Source organism: Panthera pardus, unplaced genomic scaffold (assembly GCF_024362965.1).
Source record: "Panthera pardus isolate Hobbes unplaced genomic scaffold, ASM2436296v1 HiC_scaffold_16, whole genome shotgun sequence".
NCBI classification, from domain to species: Eukaryota; Metazoa; Chordata; class Mammalia; order Carnivora; family Felidae; genus Panthera; species Panthera pardus.
The window spans coordinates 85,519,053-85,540,440 of NW_026526721.1; the positions used below are offsets into that span (position 1 = coordinate 85,519,053).

Here is a 21,388-nt window from a genome sequence, read left to right on the forward strand (position 1 = left end):
AGACTTTACACTCTCTGGGAGCGCCCCGGGGGACGATCCCGAGCTGCAACTTCAGGGATAGTTATGCTGGGGCCGCCAACCCCAGCGAACCTGTGGAGTAATTGCTTCGCTTCCTCGAAGTTTAAAAGAAAAGCTGCTCCGGACCGAGGCTAGAGTTCTCAACCGGAAGTTTTGCCTCCCTGCTTGAGCACTTCCTGTTTGGTAACTAAGGACGCGGGGCGGTTGCTGGGGTTATCGTGGTAATTACTGGGGAGATTTGCGGGTGTAGGGAGTTGCCTCGTGTGCTGCTCCCGGGCCATACGAGAAGGTGGATCTTTCCTCCCCACCCTGTCAGAGGTTCTCTATCCTTTTGCCATCATGAGTAATGAATTCTTGGCGGAGCTGCATTGGGACGATGGGTTCGCCATCCCGGTGGCAAACGAGGAGAACAGGATCCTGGAAGATCAGGTAAGTGTCAGGTGAAGAAGGCCGGGAAAGAGGGGATAGTTTCTTGGTTGGCAGGAATACCCCAACCCTTTTATTCTTCCCTTTTCCGTCCCCAATTTTATCTCTTTCTGTCTAATGCTCACCGCACCATCTCCTTCCTCCCTAACCTGTTTGCCCATTACGGTACTTGCAAAGCATTACAAAATGTATATTGAAAGGATGATTGATATTCGCGACTATAAAGTCTGAATCGTTACTCTCTCTCCTCCCACTCCATTTCGCCTCAGGGGCAGGAGAGGAAAGTCTGGTTCCTGCGTCCGCTTTTCCCTTCCTCAGAATTAAGCGCGGCTTGCAAAGGGACTCTGAGGTTTTCCTAGCAACAGTTGTTTGCGGATGTTTATAAGCAAATCACGCTCTGGTTGACATTACTTTTTGAGTTTCTGCCTAAGACATTTAAAGTTGAAAGGGACTTGAAGAAATATTTTCAAGAGAGACGTTCTAGTAAGAATGTAAAATGTGCAGTTTACAGCTTTTCAAAGTGAGGATGTTGTCACAGAGTGATATAAAAATATTTTACGTTGTAAGGAATATTTTACACCGGCTTCCAACGAATGAATGCATAGTAGTTGTTAAAAATAAAATTGCATCTGGCTCAGAAAACTTTTAAAAACCTTTAGCAGTTAGTCTAAAGTTCTGTCACATGGCAGTGTGTTGTGTAGAGGAGGATCCAGAAACAGATGATGTTTACATTACTTTGCAGAATGGAAGAGAAGGTTTTCTTCCCTTGGAAAAGAAAATGAAAATCCATCACTGTTTTTTGAAGTTTTTTTTTTTTTTTTCAAAATATTCTGACCTGTTTACTAATGTCTAAATTAGCTGCAGTTTTTTGTTGCTTTGTTTTAATGAAGGGCAACATTAGGGAATATAAGAAATTTGGCACTAAAAAAAAAAATAAGCAGAAATTTGGCACTGAGTACTGAGGAATAATAATATTAACAAGTTTCCAGCCCTGGGTTCAGATCTTACTTACCAGTAGTGAGCCTGTTTCTTCTTATATAAACTGGAAATAAATAATCATTTCACAGGGTTGTTTACAGCTCTAAGGATATTAATGTGGGTTAAAGTTCCAATCAAATATTAGTTTTTTTATTATTGCCATAATATTTGTCTCATATGATTTTATATACATATTAATTATATTAGCTATTTAAAAAATATTACGGAGCAATAAAAAGAAGAGTGAGGGCCAGAATCACTTTACCTGAATAAACAGTGGCATTAAAAAGTCAACTCTAATAAGTTTAAGATATTCAAACAGAAGGGTAAAAAATAAAAAATACCCACTGTTGACTCTAGAAGTGACTATCATGGCATTAAACAAATATTCCAGACATCATAGTCTATCTACAGTTATATAGATAGAAAAGACAGACAGAAGTATCATTGTTTTTTAAAATTTAAATCCAAGTTAGTTAACATATAGTGTAACAATGATTTCAGGAATAGAATTTAGTGATTCATCACTTACATATAACACCCAGTGCTCATCCCAACAAGCGCCCTCCTAAATGCCCCTCACCCATTTAGTCCTTCCCCCCCACTCAACACCCCTCCAGCAACCCTCAGTTTGTCAGTTCTATGTATTTAAGAGTCTCTTATGGCTTGTCTCCCTCTCTGTTTTTATATTATTTTTGCTTCCCTTCCCCTATATTCATCTGTTTTGTATCTTAAATTCCACATATGAGTGAAATCATATGATATTTATCTTTCTCTGACTGACTTCCTGTAATGTAATACACTCTAGTTCCATCCACATTGTTGCAAATGGCAAGATTTCGCTCTTTTGGATCACCGAGTAATATTCCTGTGTGTGTGTGTGTGTGTGTGTGTGTGTGTGTGTGTGTGTGTGTGTGTACACCCACCACATCTTCTTTATCCATTCATCAGTTGATGGACATTTGGGCTCTCTCCACACTCTGGGTATTGTTGATAGCGCTGCTATAAACATTGGGGTGCATGTGCCCTTTCAAAACAGTACACCTGTATCCCTTGGATAAATAGTAGTGTAATTGCTGGGTCGTAAGGTAGTTCTATTTTTAGTTTTCTGAGGAACCTCCATCCTGTTTTCCAGAGAGGCTGCACAGTTTGCATTCCCACCAGCAGTGCAAAAGGGTTCCTCTTTCTCTACATCCTTGCTAACATCTGTTGCTGCCCAAGTTGTTAATTTTAGCCATTCTGACAGGGGTAAGGTGATATCTCATTGTGGTTTTGATTTGTATTTCCCTGATGATGAGTGATGTTGAGCATCTTCTCGTGTCTGTTAGCCATCTGGATGTCCTCTTTGGAAAAATATCTATTCATGTATTTTGCCCATTTCTTCACTGGATTATTTGTTTTTTGGGTGTTAATTTTGTTAAATTCCTTACAGATTTTGGATACTAACCCTTTATCTGCTATGTCATTTGCAAATATCTTCTCCCATCCGTCAGTTGCCTTTTAGTTTTGCTGATTGTTTCCTTTGACATGCAAAACCTTTTTATTTTAATGAGGTCCCAATAATTCATTTTTACTTTTGTTTCCCTTGCCTCTGAAGACATGTCAAGTCTCCAGAAGTTGCTGTGGCTGAGGTCAAACAATCAGGTTGTTGCCTGATTTCTCCTCTAGGATTTTGATGGCTTTCTGTCTTACATTTAGGTTTTTCATCCATTTTGAGTTTATTTTTGTGTATGGTGTAAGTAAGTGCTCCAGGTTCATTCTTCTGCATAAGACAGAAGTATTATTAAAATGGAATCCTACTATATGTGCTGTTTTTAACATAAACATTTTTATTTAATAAAAATTTTAATTTTATTTGTCTTAAGAGAAAAAAAAGAAAGGAATTATTGAATTTCAGGTAAATATTACTTGATTACAAGAGATAGTGATTGCTAAGAAACTTTCTTAACATTAAGAAAAACTGCATAAGAAGAAATGGTTAGATTATTGTTTAAAAAATTCTTTGTTTCATTTGTAGGCAGTTATGGGTTGACTCCCTGCCCTTTCATTTTTCATTTTGAAAGCAAAGAAATTAGCTCTCTCACTTCTTTACACCATCTTTTACCCATGTTACCCCTATTAAAAAATAGTGGTTTTATTATTTTTATATTATCAAGCTTTATTTTTTATTCCATTCAGTGCCTTTAATTTACTACAAGTGTTTAGCCTTAATTTTATATGAAAAAAAATTTTAATGTTTTTATTTATTTTTGAGACAGAGAGAGACAGAGCATAAGCAGGGGAGGAGCAAAGAGGGAGGGAGACACAGAATCTGAAGCAGGCTTCAGGCTCCGAGCTGTCAGCACAGAGCCTGACACGGGGCTCAAACTCCCAAACCACAAGATCACATGACCTGAGCCAAAGTCGGACACTTAACCGACTGAGCCACCCAGGCGCCCCAGCCTTAATTTTATATTTAAACTGGTTTAATGGTCCTTAATGTAGCCACTTTTATTCAGTTTATCTTTTCTTGGATTTTTCACTTTGATTCATCTTTTGCCTAGTTGGGTCTTATGCTCAAATAGTTGTTTCAAGAAGCATCCATTGTTTTGTGCTTTTGATTCCTTGCATCCTTGGTTGCCAATTGATTTCTTGCATTGCTTGCTTTAAGTTTATATTCTTTTAATCACAGTATCAGATCTTCAAGATACCTTCTTTCTGCCTCTACTCCTTCCTTCTGGAGTCCTGTGTTTTTTTAATATGGACTGTTTTTCCACAGACCTATTTCCCAACTGTGGACTACAGAATTCCCTTTATTCTTTTACGTGGTTGATGCTCTACTTCCTAAGTCACATATCTTCTTTCTTGGGTTATCTCCTTATATCCTTATCTCAAAATAAGGAATACTTTCTTGTGTCTTCCTAACAAGGGTGTATAGGAGGTAAACCCTGAATCTGAAAATGTTTTTTATTTAATCTCACATTTGATGGTGTTGGCTGAGTCAAATGTTCTAGGTTAAAATTTTTTTTATGAAGAATTTGGAAAAATATTATCTTCCAGTAGTGATGTTGGTGAGTAATCTGCTATTAGAAATATTTCCATTTCTTTGTAGGTTGCAATTTTAATGTCTGGAAGCTTTTAGGGTTTTGTTTTATGTTTACATTGTAGTTTTTTTTTGGCAACTATATCATATTTTTAATTTTCAGGTTATTTGTTGCTTTTTTGTAGCACCTGGTCTTCTTTTAGTAGTACAATATCATTTACAATATGTGTGTGTGTGTGTAGTTCTTTTTTGTGTCTTGAATTATGTTTCCTTTGGGATCTTTTTACTTGTTTATCTTGATATCTCTCACTTGATGTAAGTCTTCAACAAATATCTGGTGGTCCTTGCATGTCCTTTTATATTTAAAAGAAGCAAAAAATGCCTGGATATTCTGTGGGGAAGGAATTATCAACTTGTGGAGAGTTAATCATTATGCTTTCATTAGGAAAGCAGATGCCTTGCTCTGGGTTCATTATGCAATCATAAAAGTTAGTAACTGATGAAGAAAATAAAAGTCATAAAGCTGTATGCACCAAACAACATAACAACTAAGTACATAAAAGTAAAAACTATTATAAATACAAGTAGACTTTGACAAAAATACAGTTGTAGTAGGATACTTCAATATTGACATCAGAATTGGACAGTTCTAATAGACAAAAATAAGAATATAAAGGTATGAATAATGCAGTAAAAATAAAAACAGAACATATATCCCTTAAATAAACCATTTAAAAAATATGTCTGTAAACCATTTAACAAAGGTGGATCATTTACTATACCAGGATGAAAACCTTAATGCATTAAAAGTGAATGATATGGGAATGCAAGCTGGTACAGCTACTCTGGAAAACAGTATGGAGGTTCCTCAAAAAACTAAAAATAGAACTACTACCCTACGACCCAGCAATTGCACTACTAGTCATTTATCCAAGGGATACAGGTGTGCTGTTTCAAAGGGACACATGCACCCCCATGTTTATAGCAGCACTATCAACAATAGCCGAAGTATGGAAGGAGCCCAAATGTCCATTGAAGGATGAATGGATAAAGAAGATGTGGTATATACATATACAATGGAGTATTACTCAGCAATCAAAAAGAATGAAATCTTGCCATTTGCAACTACGTGGATGGAACTGGAGGGTATTATGCTAAGTGAAATTAGAGAAAGACAAAAATCATATGACTTCACTCATATGAGGACTTTAAGAGACAAAACAGATGAACATAAGGGAAGGGAAATAAAAATGATATAAAAACAAGGAAGGGGACAAAACAGAAGAGACTCATAAATATGGAGAACAAACAGGGGGTTACTGGAGGGGTTGTGGGAGGAGGGATGAGCTAAATGGGTAAGGGGCACTAAGGAATCTACTCCTGAAATCGTCGTCGCACTATATGCTAACTAATTTGGATGTAAATTTTAAAAAATAAAAAAAAAGTGAATGATAAACCTTAAGGACCTTATACAAAGTGAAATAAGATGGACACAAAAGGACAAATCCTGTATGGTTTCACTTATATGACATACCTAGAGTAGTCAAGTTCATAGAGACACAAGTAGAATGGTGATTTCCAGAGGCTGGGTGGGGGGGAAGAGGAATGGGGAGTTAGGGTTTAATGGGCGCAGAGTTTCAGTTTGGGAAGATGAAAATTTTTAGGTGGATGGTGGCAATTGTTGCACAACACATAAATGTACTTAATGCCATTCTAATTCTTCTTCTTTTTTTTAAGTTTATTTATTTATTTTGAGAAAGCACACAAGCAAGGGAGGGGCAGAGAGAGAGAGAGAGAGAGAGAGAGAGAGAGAATGAGAATCCTAAGCAGGCTCCATGCTGCCAGTGCAGACCCTGACGTGGGGCTTGAGGTAAGATCATGACCTGAGCTGAGATCGAGATTTGGATGCTTAATGGGCTGAGCTACCTAGGCAACGCAATGAATGACACTCTTCTTAATGTACACTGAAAAATGGTTAAAATGATAAAATGTATTTTAATGTACATTTTACCAAAATTAGAGAAATGAGTGGTGGGAATTTTATAGGCCATATTTTTCTGATCATAAGCCAATAGGATTTATAATAAATAATTTAAAAAATTATTCTCCATTTTATGGACTGTTTGCCTGCCCCTCCCATTCATATGTTGAAGCCCTAATCTCCAGTGTGTTGGTATTTGGTGGTGGGGCCTTTCGAAGGTAATTAGGCTTAGATGAGGTCATGAGATGTGGCTCCCATGATAGTATTATATCTTTATGCGAAGCTGAAGAGAGACCAGCGCTCTCTCTCTCCACCATTTAAAGATGCAGCTAGAAGGCACTGTCTGCAAGTCAGGAAGAGAGATTTCACCAGAACCAAATTGTCTAGTAACTCAATCCTGGGCTTCCTGGCCCCAGAACTCGGAGAAATAAATTTCTATTCTTTAAGCCACTCCGTCTATGATATTTTGTTATGGCGGCCTGAGCTGACTAACACATCCATCTTAAACACTTAGGCCAATTTCTCGGAAACATAGATAACTCTTCTATCATGGAGAAATTGAAAGGGAAAAGTTAGTTTTTAGAAAACAATAAAAAGAGACTGCTTCATACCTGTATCCGCTGGAAATAGGAAAAATCTTACTTAGAGAAAAGTTACAGGCTTAAATGCCTTAAATGCCTTCATTTTTAAATCCATGCTTTAGTTAGCTTGGGTTGCTATAACAAAATACCATAGAGTGAGTGAGTAAGAAGACATTATTTATTAAAAAGACATTTATTTCTCACGGTTCTGAAGGCTGTAAGTGGAGATCAGGGTGGCAGGGTGGTTGGGTTCTGGTGAGAGCCCTCCTCTTGGCTTGCCGATGGCTGCCTTCTCACTGTGTTCTCACATGGCAAAGAGAAAACAAGCTCTGGTCTCTCTTCTTCTGATAAAGACACTAATTTTACAATGAGGGTCCTACCTGCATGTCCTAATTTAAACCTACTCACTTCCCAAAGGCCCACCTCCAGATACCATCACATTGTGGGTAAAGGCCTCAGCATATGAATTTGAGGATGACACAGACATTTAGTCTATAGCATCAATGTGACAAAAAAGGAAAATAATTAAAACCTGTTCTTAATAAATTTTTAAAAAAGAATAACAAAGTGAACCAAAGAGGGAATTAGAAGAAAAACTGAAATTAATGAAATAAAAAGCAAAAATACATATTTAGTATGATTTACTATGTTTAATGAAATATAGGAGATAACATATAGTACATTAGTATTTTATTATTTCCTTATTTAAAAAATCCAAATAGCGTCTTTTGCACTTAGTGGATATGTTGTGCTCCTCCTGGGTTGTAGCCCCAAATTTGGGAACCACAGATCAAGACTATAAGGAAGGATATTTTTGTTATGTTAAGCTTTTATATTGTTTTAAGGGGTGATGTATTCTAATTGTCCTGGGAATCTATCTTGTAATTTCCTAAAGTTTTTTGTTTTTGTGTTTGTTTGTTATGCATTTACATTGTTTTGTTTCTACTCGGGGTTTTAATTCAATGACACGAAACCTACATTAAGAAAGAGGTCTTAAGCACATGGAAGTTTGTTCTGTTCTGTTAAGCTCTGTCCAAAATCTGTTTATTTTGAATAGCTCAGGGAGGAGCTTGTTATACCTGATGTCCGCTGCTTTTAAAATTTATGGTTTGTGTTCTGTGTTTTTGTTACATCTGTTTTTATGCTCTTGTTTGCTCTAGAGATGTTGTGGTTTAATTATGTAATAGGATCTCTTTTTTTCCCTTTAAGTACTGCTGTATGAAAATTGCGTTTTACTGGTGGTTCCTGAAAGATTTCTGAGAAATCTTAGAGATTTCTATTCTATTTTAATATAGTGCTAATTTTCCCACAGCAATGTCTAAATTATCACATGTATTATTTACAGTTGTCAAAGCTGCAGGAGGAAAAGTCAAGCTTGCAAGATCAGCTACGTGACTATGAAGATCGAATTAATGCTATGACTTCTCACTTCAAAAATGTTAAGCAAGAGTTTTCGTTTACGCAGGTATAGTAATGTTGACATTCATGTTGATTAGGTCATGTGTAGTCATGAACATTTTACATTGCATATACATCTGTGATTTTATTTTAGACATACACAAAACTTTAGCATAGCTAACCTATTGTGAATGTAACCTTGAACCTGAAAGTAAGTAGGAAAAAAAGGCTTTTGAGGAATTCGCTACCATCACCAAGTTCAAGGAATAATTAACATATCTGAAAGAAGAAATCATTCATACAGTGTAACGTAATATTAGGCAGCAGATTATATGAGAAGGGTACAGTGACGGCAATGAGAAATAATTCTAAGCCAAAATAGACCTAATATAACATGTGACAGAATTTCCACTTCATTTTCACTTTTACAGCATGACCCACTGGGGCCTTTTTGAGTGGGAACAAATAGTTCACACATTTCAGTAGCCCTTAGGACACCACATTATTTTAGGATCCTGAGATAGTAGGAAAGTTAAATTATATTTAAGACACTAGTTAAGATAACTGGGGAAAGTATAATGCATTTTAGAAATATTACTACAAATAATAAAAGTTAAAACTTAGAGTGATAAGTATATTTGTTTTATGGACAATCTATTCATGTGTAGAACATCATTCCCTGATGATGCCCAGCAAATAGCTCAGCAAATCAGCATTGGAGAGTTTACTAACTTCCATATCAAACTATTTTTTTAAAAATGCATCTACCTTTCTTTGAAAGGTATGTAATTCTTAATAGTGAACAAAGCATGTTTTTAATACCAATTTATAATTAATATTGATAAGTAACCATTTTGTGGTTTACAGATTTTATTAGGAAGCAGCAAATTGATGAACTTTTAGAAGCAATACTTGAGAGTTTTGAATCCTGATATGATTAATTAATAAACTGGACAACATCATTCTTTAAGTTATTAAACCACTGAGTTGGGGATTTGAAAGTCAGAGATTCTAGGGGTGCCTGGGTTAAGGGTCTGACTTTGGCTCAGGTTATGATCTTGTGGTTCATGGGTTCAAGCCCCACACCAGGCTTGCTGCTGTCAGCCTGTCAGCTCAGAGCCTGGAGCCTGCTTCAGACTCTGTGTCTGTCTCCCTCTCTCTCTGCTCCTCCCCTGCTCACACTCTGTTTCTCTCTGTCTCTCAAAAATAAATAAGTGTTTAAAAATTAAAAAAAAAAAAGAAAGTCAAATTCTCTGTGGGTGTATATTTCATTATAGTCAAACCTCAAATCGGATAATAGTTATAGAAGACAATAAACTTCCTATAGCATTAACAGCTCTAATAATGTAAAAATAATACTGATGGTGATAACTTAGAAGCACGACAAACTCAGTAGTCAATAAATACAATTTTATTGAGTAAAGCTTAACACAAAGGCATGGTTGTTTACTAATATATTCTATGAAATATTTATAACCATTGGTGTTTACATAGTCATTTATAAATGATCTCTGCAATCAGCTTATGTAGTCAGTTTATAGAAACAACCCATTTCCTAAAGTATTTTTAAATAAATTTTATTTATTTTTTAGGTAAGTCATGAGTTATATATTTTTAACTCTTACCATATAAACTTTGATTTTCTGCAGTTTTTCTAGACCAACATAAAATCTAAAAATGGCTGACAACAATATTTTCTTCTAGGTCATTCCATGAACTGACTTTCTTACAACTAGTAAGCAACACCCAACTACACTGAATTGTAAAGTCTAACATGGTTTAGGTTTCAGAGAAGTGGAATTACTAGTACTTAATCTAAGTATTTTGTGGGAACTTTTTTTGGGCTAATGGGTTATTATAAATAATGTATAATGTTAAAAATTAAAAAGTCTATCTTGTAAATTATTCTGTAGTCTCTTTGTAAAGCAAGAGAGCATGAGATTGAAAGTGAAGAGCATTTTAAGATCATTGCTGAGAGAGAACTGGGACGAGTGAAGGATGAAATCCAACGACTACAAAATGAAATGGCTTCAATACAGGAAAAGAAAAGTGATAAGGAAGTATGTGTTGAAATGTTACTTAAAATTTTGTGCTATTAGTTCTTTTTTCCCTCACCAACAAACACTGATTTTCTTTTCTTTTCTTTTCTTTTCTTTTCTTTTCTTTTCTTTTCTTTTCTTTTCTTTTCTTTTCTTTTCTTTTCTGTATGGGAAGGGCATTCATTAGTTTCCTGACATTTACAAAAAACATTGTTTTTTGGACAATGAGAGGCATGCGGAGTTGTCATTTGAATGAAACAATGATAGAATGTTGCACTTATTTTCCTACTGTTCATTTGCCAAATAGTCATTGAGCTATACCATGTGCAGAGTACCATACTGGCTATCTACTATGCAATACTAAGCATCATTTATTCATAAGTATCATATGATACTAGGCATAATTTATTCATATATTTTTAAGGGCCACATTAAAAATTACTTTTAATATTTTCATTTTTAATTCAAAATTTTTACCTTTCATATTAATTTATCAGCCTATGACTCTAATATTAAGCTACTGTAAACTCTTTTTCTCTTTTCCTTCATTTTTATTTACCTGATTTGGATGTTCTTTCCAAATTTGATTCTTCTCTTTACATATGCATATATATAGAGAGAGAAACACACATATATGTGTATATGTATGCATACATATTTTACTATATTTGTACTTGTTTGCATATTGATTTGTTTTCTTTTGTGGATCTAGATTTGTTAAATGAATACATTTACAGAAACATTTTTATCTCCTTAACAACTATATTTATTTCAATTAGAAGTACTTCTAAAATTTCCATACGACCTCTTAGTGGCAGCAATCTGATTGGAGCTGTAGGGGACTTGTCTCAGGCTTGAGTTAGCATATCAAGTACATTATTTTTATTCAGATTTGGTGGAGTGACTAGTATTAGAGATTGCTCTGGGGGAGTTTCCCTAAAGCCTTTTTAAACAACCTATGGCTCAACTATGATTCTCATCTTTTATAATCTCCCTTCTATTTTATAACTAAAGAATTAAATATAAATGTGGTTACATGATTAAATATGGTATGTTACACACACACACACACACATATATACATATATATATATATATATATATATATGTTTATATGTGGTAAGAACAGGATTTCTTCTTTCCTTTTTAATATGTTCTATAGTATGTAATGTTTTATTTTAGTTTGTATAGTAAATAATATTTTGTAATCTCTCCCTAACCCTTTTCTTTGGAAATTAGACTAACATATTTAAAACTACTCAAAAATTGGATAGTTTGAAATGTCAGATGAACTGGGACCAGCAAGCCTTGGAAGCCTGGTTAGAAGAATCAGCTCATAAAGATAGTGATGCCCTCATTCTTCAGAAGTACGCACAACAAGATGATAATAAAATTAGGGTGAGAAATTATAAATTGTAATGTTAGGTTTTCTCTGAATCTGTAGTATGTGATCCTTTTTACCGAAATTAGATTTATAATTTTAAAGCAGTAGTTCTTAAACTTTTTTGAGTCAGAGACTCCTTTGACAATCTAATAAGCCAAGGATCCTCTCTTTAGAAAAATGACTGTACTCAAATAGTTACAAAATTTTACTGAGAGTTTTATAGATCCTCTGAAACCCTCTAACCATTTAGGAATCCACAGACTCATTTCTGATTGAGAAGAATTCTCAAAAGTATTTCAGAGAAGAAAGTTTTTTACTAAAATGTTGTATAAATATTTTAACTACTTTTATCTAAATAACAGTTTGAATTTAACATAGTGTTTGCTGATTTGAGACTATAGTGCTATTGATTACTTATTATTATAACCATTACTTAAAATCTACTTGTAATTAAATCTGTTAATACTTTTGTATTATGAAACATGCTATTTTCTAATAGATATGATACAAAATGCATTATTTTAAATGACAAATTGTTAATGTTTTTTCTAACTAAAAAGTATTAAAAGTCTTTTTAGAAACAATTTAGTTTTCATTGCAACCCTTTGGAATTAAAAGGAAATGTATGAATTATTTCGTAGTTGTTTTAGATGGCAAATAAATGTGTATCTATAATATAATAATACTTAATGTAAGACATGCTAATAGCTTTTAAGTGAATAAAACAACAATTATGAATATTTTTACATGTAACTACATCATAGGCACTGACGTTGCAATTAGAAAGACTGACTTTGGAATGTCATCAGAAAAGAAAGGTACTTGACAACGAACTTACAGAGACTCTAAGTGCACAGGTTAGTTTAATGAGTATTTTTATTTCTTAATTGTCAAAGGGATGTATGCAAAAGCACTTATATTCACAAAAATGTTATCTGCTCTGTATTTGACAGTTAGAATTGGATAAAGCAGCACAAGATTTTCGTAAAATTCATAATGAAAGACAAGAACTCATTAAACAGTGGGAGAACACAATAGAACAGATGCAGAAGAGAGATCGAGACATTGATAACTGTGCCTTGGTAAAGTAGTTGTTTGGTCCTTGCAATGTTCAACTGTATTATTCTCTTTTGTATTTAACCCATTCATTTCAAATGTAACTCACATTGCTGTTTGAAAGTCACTTTTGTAGCAGGGTTTAATAGTTTTGGTAAATGTTTTCCAAGCTTGACTCTATCCATTTAGATATGTGATTTTATGAAGATTATTTACTTATGGTATAATGATGCTGAAGACTGGATCCTGCCATCTCTGAAATGTGGAACAAGAGAAAGTCAATAGATAATGTTGGTGCAGTAAAGCCAATGCTCTGACTTACACATGGTTATCCACAGTGTTTTGAATTTAACGTATGTGCTATTTGGTAGTAATTACTGGTGTAGGGAAATGAGCTTCATGGATAGTCAAGAAACAAAAAGGGAGGGGCGCCTGGGTGGCGCAGTCGGTTAAGCGTCCGACTTCAGCCAGGTCACGATCTCGCGGTCAGTGAGTTCGAGCCCCGCGTCAGGCTCTGGGCTGATGGCTCGGAGCCTGGAGCCTGTTTCCGATTCTGTGTCTCCCTCTCTCTCTGCCCCTCCCCCATTCATGCTCTGTCTCTCTCTGTCCCAAAAATAAATTAAAAACGTTGAAAAAAAAAATTAAAAAAAAAAAAAAAAAAAAAAAAGAAACAAAAAGGGAGAGTCAGGAAAGAAACCTAAACTGTGATAAAGCTTTCACTTTTGAAACTGAGGCACCCATAATAGGTTAGAAGCATGGAAGGGAAGGAATACCACACTGATTAAACATAGACCTAGTGTTATCTTTTGCTATTTTCAGAGGTTAATTTAGAAGTTTTTTTGAAAATCATTAAGGAACAAAATAGGGGTGAGTAAAAATGGGAAGATTAGGGAAAGTTGGGAAGGAGAAGGAATTGAGGAGGAAGGAAAGCAGATGAGAAGATGTTTTAACTTCCATTCTAAATCTACTACATGGAAAGGCATTTGGCAAGTGGCTCAGGTCACTGGAAGTTTGGAATTCTCATATCTGTATGAGGTTTACTTGTTATATGTGACTTAAATGTAAATATTTTATTTTAAATGTCTGTAAGTGACCAACATTTTATCAACAAAGTGGCCTATGCCTTCTTTGGAGGGACAAGGGAGAACCAGTTTTGACTATGAGTTCCACTTAATTCTTAATGCTGATCTTGGGTTTTAAACATGAAGTCCTGACTGCTTCTTCTTGGTAAATCAAATGTGATAGATCCAAGACTGCAGATCTATGTGCAATAGAACTGCATTCTCTTACAACCCCACAGCTAAATTGACTCAGCCTGCTGATTTGGCAAAATATACAGCTGGACTCTGGTCATATTCATATTGGTTCCTTATTGACATCTCCTGGTTGTCTGTATTGTAAGAGAATAGGGAGGATGCTAAGAAGTGGCTCCATAGGTAGGGGTTTGCTTCTGAGTGTTTAACAACTGGCTCCCCATTTATAGCATTTCTGATTTCTGTGGTGAAACTACTTCCATACCAACATGACTCTGCTCAACAGAGTTGAAAAGAGATGTGTCAGTCAGTTCTGGTGAGCCAGTGAAAGCCAGTTCATACCGCTAGAGGATTTAATCTCTTGTTCCTCTTCCTCCAAAACAGTTCCTGCCTTCTTAGTGTCTTCTTGGCAAGAGTCTGAGTCTATGAACCTATGAACCTGAAATTGGCTTTTTTTTTTTTTTAAGTTTACTTATTTATTTTGAGAGAGAAAGGGAGGGAGAAAGCGTGCTTGAGAGTACGGGAGGGGCAGAGAGCGAGGGAGAGAGAGAATCCTAAGCAGGCTCTGGGCTGTCAGTGTGGAGGCTGACATGGGACTCCATCTCATGAACCATGAGATCACTACCTGAGATGAAATGAAGAGTTGGATGCTTAACTGAGCCACCCAGACTCCCCTGAAATTGGCTTCTTAAAATAAACTTTTACATCATTTAGAAAAGGAAAAATATTTTTCTATTATGCTTTTATTCCAGTGTAGAAATTTTGGGACATTACTGTACTTATCAGCATCACCTACATAAACTTAACTGTGAGTAGGTAACACTGTTAAAAAATGTGAATGTTGAAGTAGGTGTTAGAGTATCTGATTAAATGGTAGAAAAATCAATATAAGGCAGAAAATTCTACAATGGTCATTTGACGTATATGAACTTAGGAAGTTTTGACCTGTCTTTGGTTGAATAAACACAGCAGATCTATAGAATGATACATTATATAATGTTAATTGTTATAGAAAACATATAGGAATACTAGACTGAATAAATTAAATATTTTTTTAAAATGTAGTACATTTCAGATATATATCCACTTAATATGCTAATATGTACAATATTACCTGCCGCATTTCTAAAATTTATTGATTTCAGATACCCTCTGAAATTATATGATTTCACATACCCTCCCCCAACCTGATTTTCTGTGATTAGTTGTTTGGTGGGACCCCATTTGGGAAAACTTGAAAGAAATACATTTTAGAGTAAATTTTCCTTCTCCCTCCAATTCATTCAATATATTGCTGTCAACATCACTTGTAAAAACCATAGATGGCCTTTTTATTCCTCAGCTCTAAAATCTTCTTTGTTTCACATTGCTTAAAAATTGAACCTCTTGGGGGATGCCTGGGTAGCTCAGTTGATCCAGCATCCAATTCTTGACTTCATCTCAGGTCATGATCCCAGGGTTGTGGGATTGAGCCCTGTGGTGAGCATGGAGCCTGCTTAAGACTCTCTCTCTCTCCCTCTCTCTCTCTCTCTCTCTCTCTCTCCCTCTCTCTCTCTCTCTCTCTCTCTCTCTCTCTCTCTCTCTCTCTCTCCACCACCGCCCCTGACCCCTCCCCTACTTGGGCTCTCTCTCTCTCTCTCAAAAAAACACAAAATTTTTTTAAAAATTGAAGCTTTTTAACATGGCAATTGGAAAATTGAATTTATTCACAGTTGGGTCCTAACCTCTACCTTTCCAGCCTCATTCCTTTCATCTGTACCTGCCCCTTCTTAATATATGCCCATTCGATGCCTGTCTTCCCACCCTACACCTTAACCACATTAGACCATTTATGCATATCCATTTATTTTTTTAGGTCTGACTTAAAAGAAGCCTCTTAGGTAATGCCATTTGATAATTCTTCTCAGGTAGACTTCATCATCTCTTTGTTCCCATGGTGCTTTGTTCACATCTCAGTTACTACTTTGTATATTCTGTTTATTTTGTATTCCCAAGACCAAAGGTCTTGAGTGAAGGTATTCTTCTTGAAACCAATAACGAAAATGTTATTCTCAAAAGATGAAAAAAAAAAAAAAACTAGTCCTGTGAAATATTTGGAAAAACCATTGGAATCCAACTTTCTATGTAGAAATATTCAACAGTGTTATGTTTTTTTAGATGTCACCTTTTGTTGATAAAAGATTGATATTTTTCTCATCTCTTTAGCCAAGTACCAGATTAAAGAGAAAGAAATCCTTAAAAATATGAGCTTACAGATACTGATGTATAGCCTATTAATATTTTGTTTTTATTCATATAAAAATAGACCTTTTTTTATACATTTTTAAATGTTTTATTTATTTTTGAGAGAGCGACAGAGTGCAAGTGGCAGGCGGGGGGGGGGGGGGGAGGGGGGCAGAGAGAGAGGGAGGCATAGCATCTGAAGTGGGCTCCAGGCTCTGAGCTGTCAGCACAGAGACTAATGTGGGGCCCAGACCCATGAACTGGGAGACCATGACCTGAGGTGAAGTCAGATGCTTAACCAGCTGAGCCACCCCGGGGCCTCTAAAAATAGACTCTTTAAAGAAAATATTGTCCTAAGAATTTTTGATAAAATACTGAATTTGGTTTAATAGAAAGATAATAACTAATTTCCTTTTTGTTTGTTTTGTTCATCATATTAAACATATATTTAACATATTTTTAATCTTAGGCATTAGCAAGGATAAAGCAGGAAATAAGAGAAAAAGAAAATTTGGTTAAAGAAAAGATCAAGTTTTTGGAAAGTGAGATTGGAAATAACACAGAGTATGAGAAAAGAATTTCTGTTGCTGATCAGAAAGTTTTAAAATGTAGAATGGAGTATCAGCGTCATGAAACTAATAGAAATCAGCTGAAGGATGAGGTATGTTAACTAATAAGACTGGTTTGTGTGTTTATGACAAATTACTATAAAAATAAGCATAAAGGCTCTCCTTCGATTAAGGAACTGCCTTCTAGTTCTTTGTCTTATGTCCCTTCACATTGTGGAACTTTTTGGGTATTCCAATGGTGCCCTGTTTGGTGAAGGCAACAGGAGTGCCAGTCATATCACATGTGGTATGAAGGGGTCCCCCTGGAGTTGTATAGCACACACCTTGCCTGTCACACGTGGTGTTTTGTAGGTGACTTGAGGCAAAATGCTCCTGAGGGGTCTAGACTGGAAACCATAATTATAACTTCCAAAGGGGCAGATGTGAAGGTGAATATTTAGTGATGACCTGAAGTGGACATATAACATGTCCAGTGCTACATATGTATGGTGGTTTTAACTCAGAGTAGGTGGAGCTATTTGCTTAAGTTCAGTTTCTCACCTTGAGAAGGGATAATATTTCAGTCTGGTAGTGAGACAGTGTAGGGGTAAAATACCTTGAGCAGAGAACAAAAGTTCTCCCGCTTTGTTCATTTCTTCTTTTGCAGGCACACATGCCCAACTAGATTGTTCCACAGGGAGTGTTAGCAACAAAGGAATTTTTACGAAATTTGTGTCTTGAAGTCACATTAGCTGAAGTTACTGCTGTTTAGTCAGGAAACTGGAATATTGTAGAGCATTTCATTCTATAAGTTGTTATACTTTTTATTTCTGATAAAGAAGGAAAGATGTTTTATTGTCCACAAAAAGAATAATTACTTAAGATCCTAAAATAGTAAAATAAGCAAATTTCTTGCCTAAATTAAATGTCATTGCTAATAGTTCATTCTTAAAAATTTTTAAATTGCAGAAAAGAATGCAGGGATCATTCATTCATTTGTTCATAATTTGTTTATTGAGATGCAATTCATATATAATAACTTACCCTTTTGAAGTATGTAATTTAGTGGTTTTTAATATTTCATAGGATGTGCAACCATTACCACTATCTAATTTTAGACTTTTTCTTTCAAAAAGAAACCTTTTGCCCACTAGCAATCACTCTGCTTCCCTCCACCTACCCAGCCCTGGCAACTACTAATCTACTTTCTGTCTCCATGGATTTGCCTATTTTGGACATTTCATATAAATGAAACCATATCATACAGAGCACTTTATGTCTGGACTCTTTTACTGAAATAATGTTTTCAAGGTTCATCCATGTTATATAGCATGCATTAGTACTTCATTCATTTTTTTCTCTCCAAGTTTTAAAATTTTGTTATAGTACACATAACATACAGTTTACCATCTTTTTAAAAAATATTTATTGGGGGGCGGGGGGACACAGAATCCAAAGCAGTCTCCAGGCTCTGAGCTGTCAGTACAAGCTGTGAGATCATGACCTGAGCCGAAGTCAGGAGCTTAACTGACTGAGCCACCCTGGCGCCTCTACAGTTTACCATCTTAATCATTTCCCAGCATGCAGTTCAGTGGTGTTAAATACATTCCTAATGTTATCCAACCATCACCATCATCCATCTCCATAATTCTTTTCTTCTTGTAAAACTGAAACCCTGTACTTATTAAACAGTTACTCCCCATTCCCCCCTCTTCCCAACTCCTAGCAACTACCATTTTGCTTTCTGTCTCTAGGAGACTACTCTAAGTTAACTTCACATGAATCAGACAGTATTTATCTTTTTGTGACGGCTTATTTCATTTATTTTACTTAGCATGGTGTCCTCAAGGTTCATCTATATTGTAGCATATGTCAAGGTTTTCTTACTTTTTAAGGCTGACTCCTATTCCATTTGGATGTGTGGACCACATTTGGCTTACCCGTTTATCTGTCAGTGGACACTTGGGTTGCTGCCATGTTTTAGCTATTATGGATAATGCTGCTATGAACATGGGTGTACAATTATCTCAGAATTTCTGGATGGCAATTATGGGAATTATGTTTCTGATTTTTTAAGGGACCACCATAGTGTTTTCCATAGTGGCTGTACCATTTTACATTCCCACTAACAGTGCACGAAGGTTCTAATTTCTCCATAGTCTCACCACCACTGCTATTTTCTTTTTTTGGCGACAGTCATCCTCATGGAAGAGTGTGAGGTGGGATTTCATTGTATTTGATGTGCATTTCCTTAGTGATAGATGATGTTGAACATCTTTTCATGAGCTTATTGGCCATTAGTATATCTTTTTTGGAGAAATGTCTATTAAAATCCTTTGCTCATTTTTGAACCAGTTTATTTTTGTTGTTGTTGATGAGTTTTAGAAATTTTCTATATATTCTAGATATTAATCCCTTAGCAGGTATATGATTTTGCAAGTATTTTCTCCACTCTGTGGACTGCATTTTAACTCTGTTGATATTGTCCTTTGATGCACGGAAGCTTTTAATTTTGATGAAATCCAATTTGTCTATCTTTTGTTGCCTGTCATATACAATTAATCATTGCCAAATCCAATACTGTGAAGCTTTTGCTCTTTGTACCTGTCACACATCTATGTGGGACTCTGTAATTTGCCAGTATCATACAATAAGTCATTGAAAATGTAATATCAGATCAAAAAGAAAAACTGTTAATATGTATTACAAAAACATCATTATTGTGTTTATGGGTATGATGTAGGTTAAAAATTAATATGTTCAGAACAGAACTTCTCAAAAAAGAAATTACCTTATAAGATGTAAAATAAATATATATAATTTCTGTCTGTTAACTAATAAATAGCTGGATTCTTTAAAAGCCACTGTGAATAGAAGTTCTAGTGATTTAGAAGCTCTGCGGAAAAATATTTCCAAAGTAAAGAAGGACATTCATAAAGAAACAGCAAGGTAAGAAAAAAGATATTTAAATATGTTTATAGTTTTTGACTACTTCTAGAAAAATTAAATATTTAAGTTTTTGTTAAATAACTGAAAAATTATAGCTACTAAATTATTAAACGTGAAAATAAATTTTCCTGGGTTTTTCATCATAAAGGCTTAGGAATAATATTTTTGTGGCTTATTAAATATGTATTTAATAAATATATAGGGTTTACATAAAGGTAATAAAAAGGTTTATGGCAAAAGAAACCTTCAAGTTATATGAAGATAAACTATTCCTTGTTTGCTTGTATTAATTTTTAGACATGTTTTCTATTTTTTCTTCATAAACTGTCTCCAGGTTACACAAAATTAAAAATCATAATCAGATTGTAAAGAAAAAATTAAAGCAGATAACTGAGAAAACTATGTCTGTAGAAGAGAAAGCTACCAATTTGGAAGATATGCTAAGGGAGGAGGAAAAAAGTATAAAGGTAAGGTTTACTTTCAGTTTTTAAAGAGTCACAATACATTTAGCAATAGTGAATGACTCTTGCGATTATGGGATAGGAGGTCTTTTAAGCGGCTCTGCTTTCTGTTGTGATCCCATTTGTAATTTGTAATCAGAATTTTGAGTTGTTAGACCTCTTTTTATGTGTGGCTTTCTAAAGAGGTTTCTGACCTTCTCTTAAAGCTTCTAATTCTCCTTTAGCTTCACGTTAAGCATTTAATATTGATGTCTTCTTTTGAAGGTTACAGGTAGCCCCTCTACCTTGGATCTCATCCCTTCCCAATGCCTAGTGTGTCCATGGCTCTGCTTGTCATTCATATGTATGTTCTTATATTGTAAATGTACCTGGAAAAATGCCTGTTTTACAATTGATTTCCACCTTTACAGTAGGCTGTCATTTTTTTGTTTTGTTTGTTTGTGATCATATCCCCCCCCCCCCCCCCAGTGGTCTACGTTTATTGCCTGTATTTCTTTATCATTTAATGTCTCTGACAGTCTGGCACCATTTATTAGTAAATGGGCTCTTAAGTGCTTTACTTTACTAACTCTATTGGAATCTCTTTGACATCTTGGTAGCATTTAGGCCAATTTTGAGGAACTGGAAAAGGCTGGTTCACCATTTCCTCTTTGAAAACTTCAAAGTGACTTCTGTGACCTGACACAATTTGCACTACTTCTTGCTTTTTTGCTTTCTTTGAGGGGCAGCTGAAGATCATGGCAAAAATCCCCCATTTGCTACATATCCAGTATGGTTTCACTTATATTTAGATACAATCCAGCTTCTGCAGTATGCTGTTGTATATTTAAATTCCTGAATAACGAAGTCATGCATCAATATGGACTTGAGCAGTATTTGAGTCCAAATCACACAACATTATTTTTAAAAAGTTATGTTTTTTGTGTGTATGTGTTTTTTTTTTCTCCTAAGAGAATGATTTTCAGTTGTCCATGAGATGGGACTATATTAGAACTTACTAGAAATCTGTAAAGACTGAAATTCATATGAAATAGGACTTTTGATGATGACATTAGGGAAGGAGTTAAAACT

At 35.2% G+C, this 21,388-nt stretch overlaps 1 protein-coding gene across 1 annotated transcript in view; it reads left to right on the forward strand.

Annotated features, from left to right (window-relative positions):
- The first annotated feature begins 212 nt into the window (after positions 1 to 212).
- Positions 213 to 21,388, forward strand: part of CCDC39 (coiled-coil domain containing 39) — a 51,586-nt gene continuing 30,410 nt past the window's right edge. Inside the window, exons 1-9 of the mRNA XM_019463254.2 lie at positions 213 to 447; positions 8,352 to 8,471; positions 10,318 to 10,464; positions 11,683 to 11,841; positions 12,592 to 12,684; positions 12,781 to 12,909; positions 16,829 to 17,020; positions 19,753 to 19,856; positions 20,191 to 20,323. Coding sequence (XP_019318799.2) covers positions 358 to 447; positions 8,352 to 8,471; positions 10,318 to 10,464; positions 11,683 to 11,841; positions 12,592 to 12,684; positions 12,781 to 12,909; positions 16,829 to 17,020; positions 19,753 to 19,856; positions 20,191 to 20,323 — 1,167 coding nt within the window. The 5' untranslated portion in view covers positions 213 to 357. The remainder of the gene's footprint in view (positions 448 to 8,351; positions 8,472 to 10,317; positions 10,465 to 11,682; positions 11,842 to 12,591; positions 12,685 to 12,780; positions 12,910 to 16,828; positions 17,021 to 19,752; positions 19,857 to 20,190; positions 20,324 to 21,388) is intronic.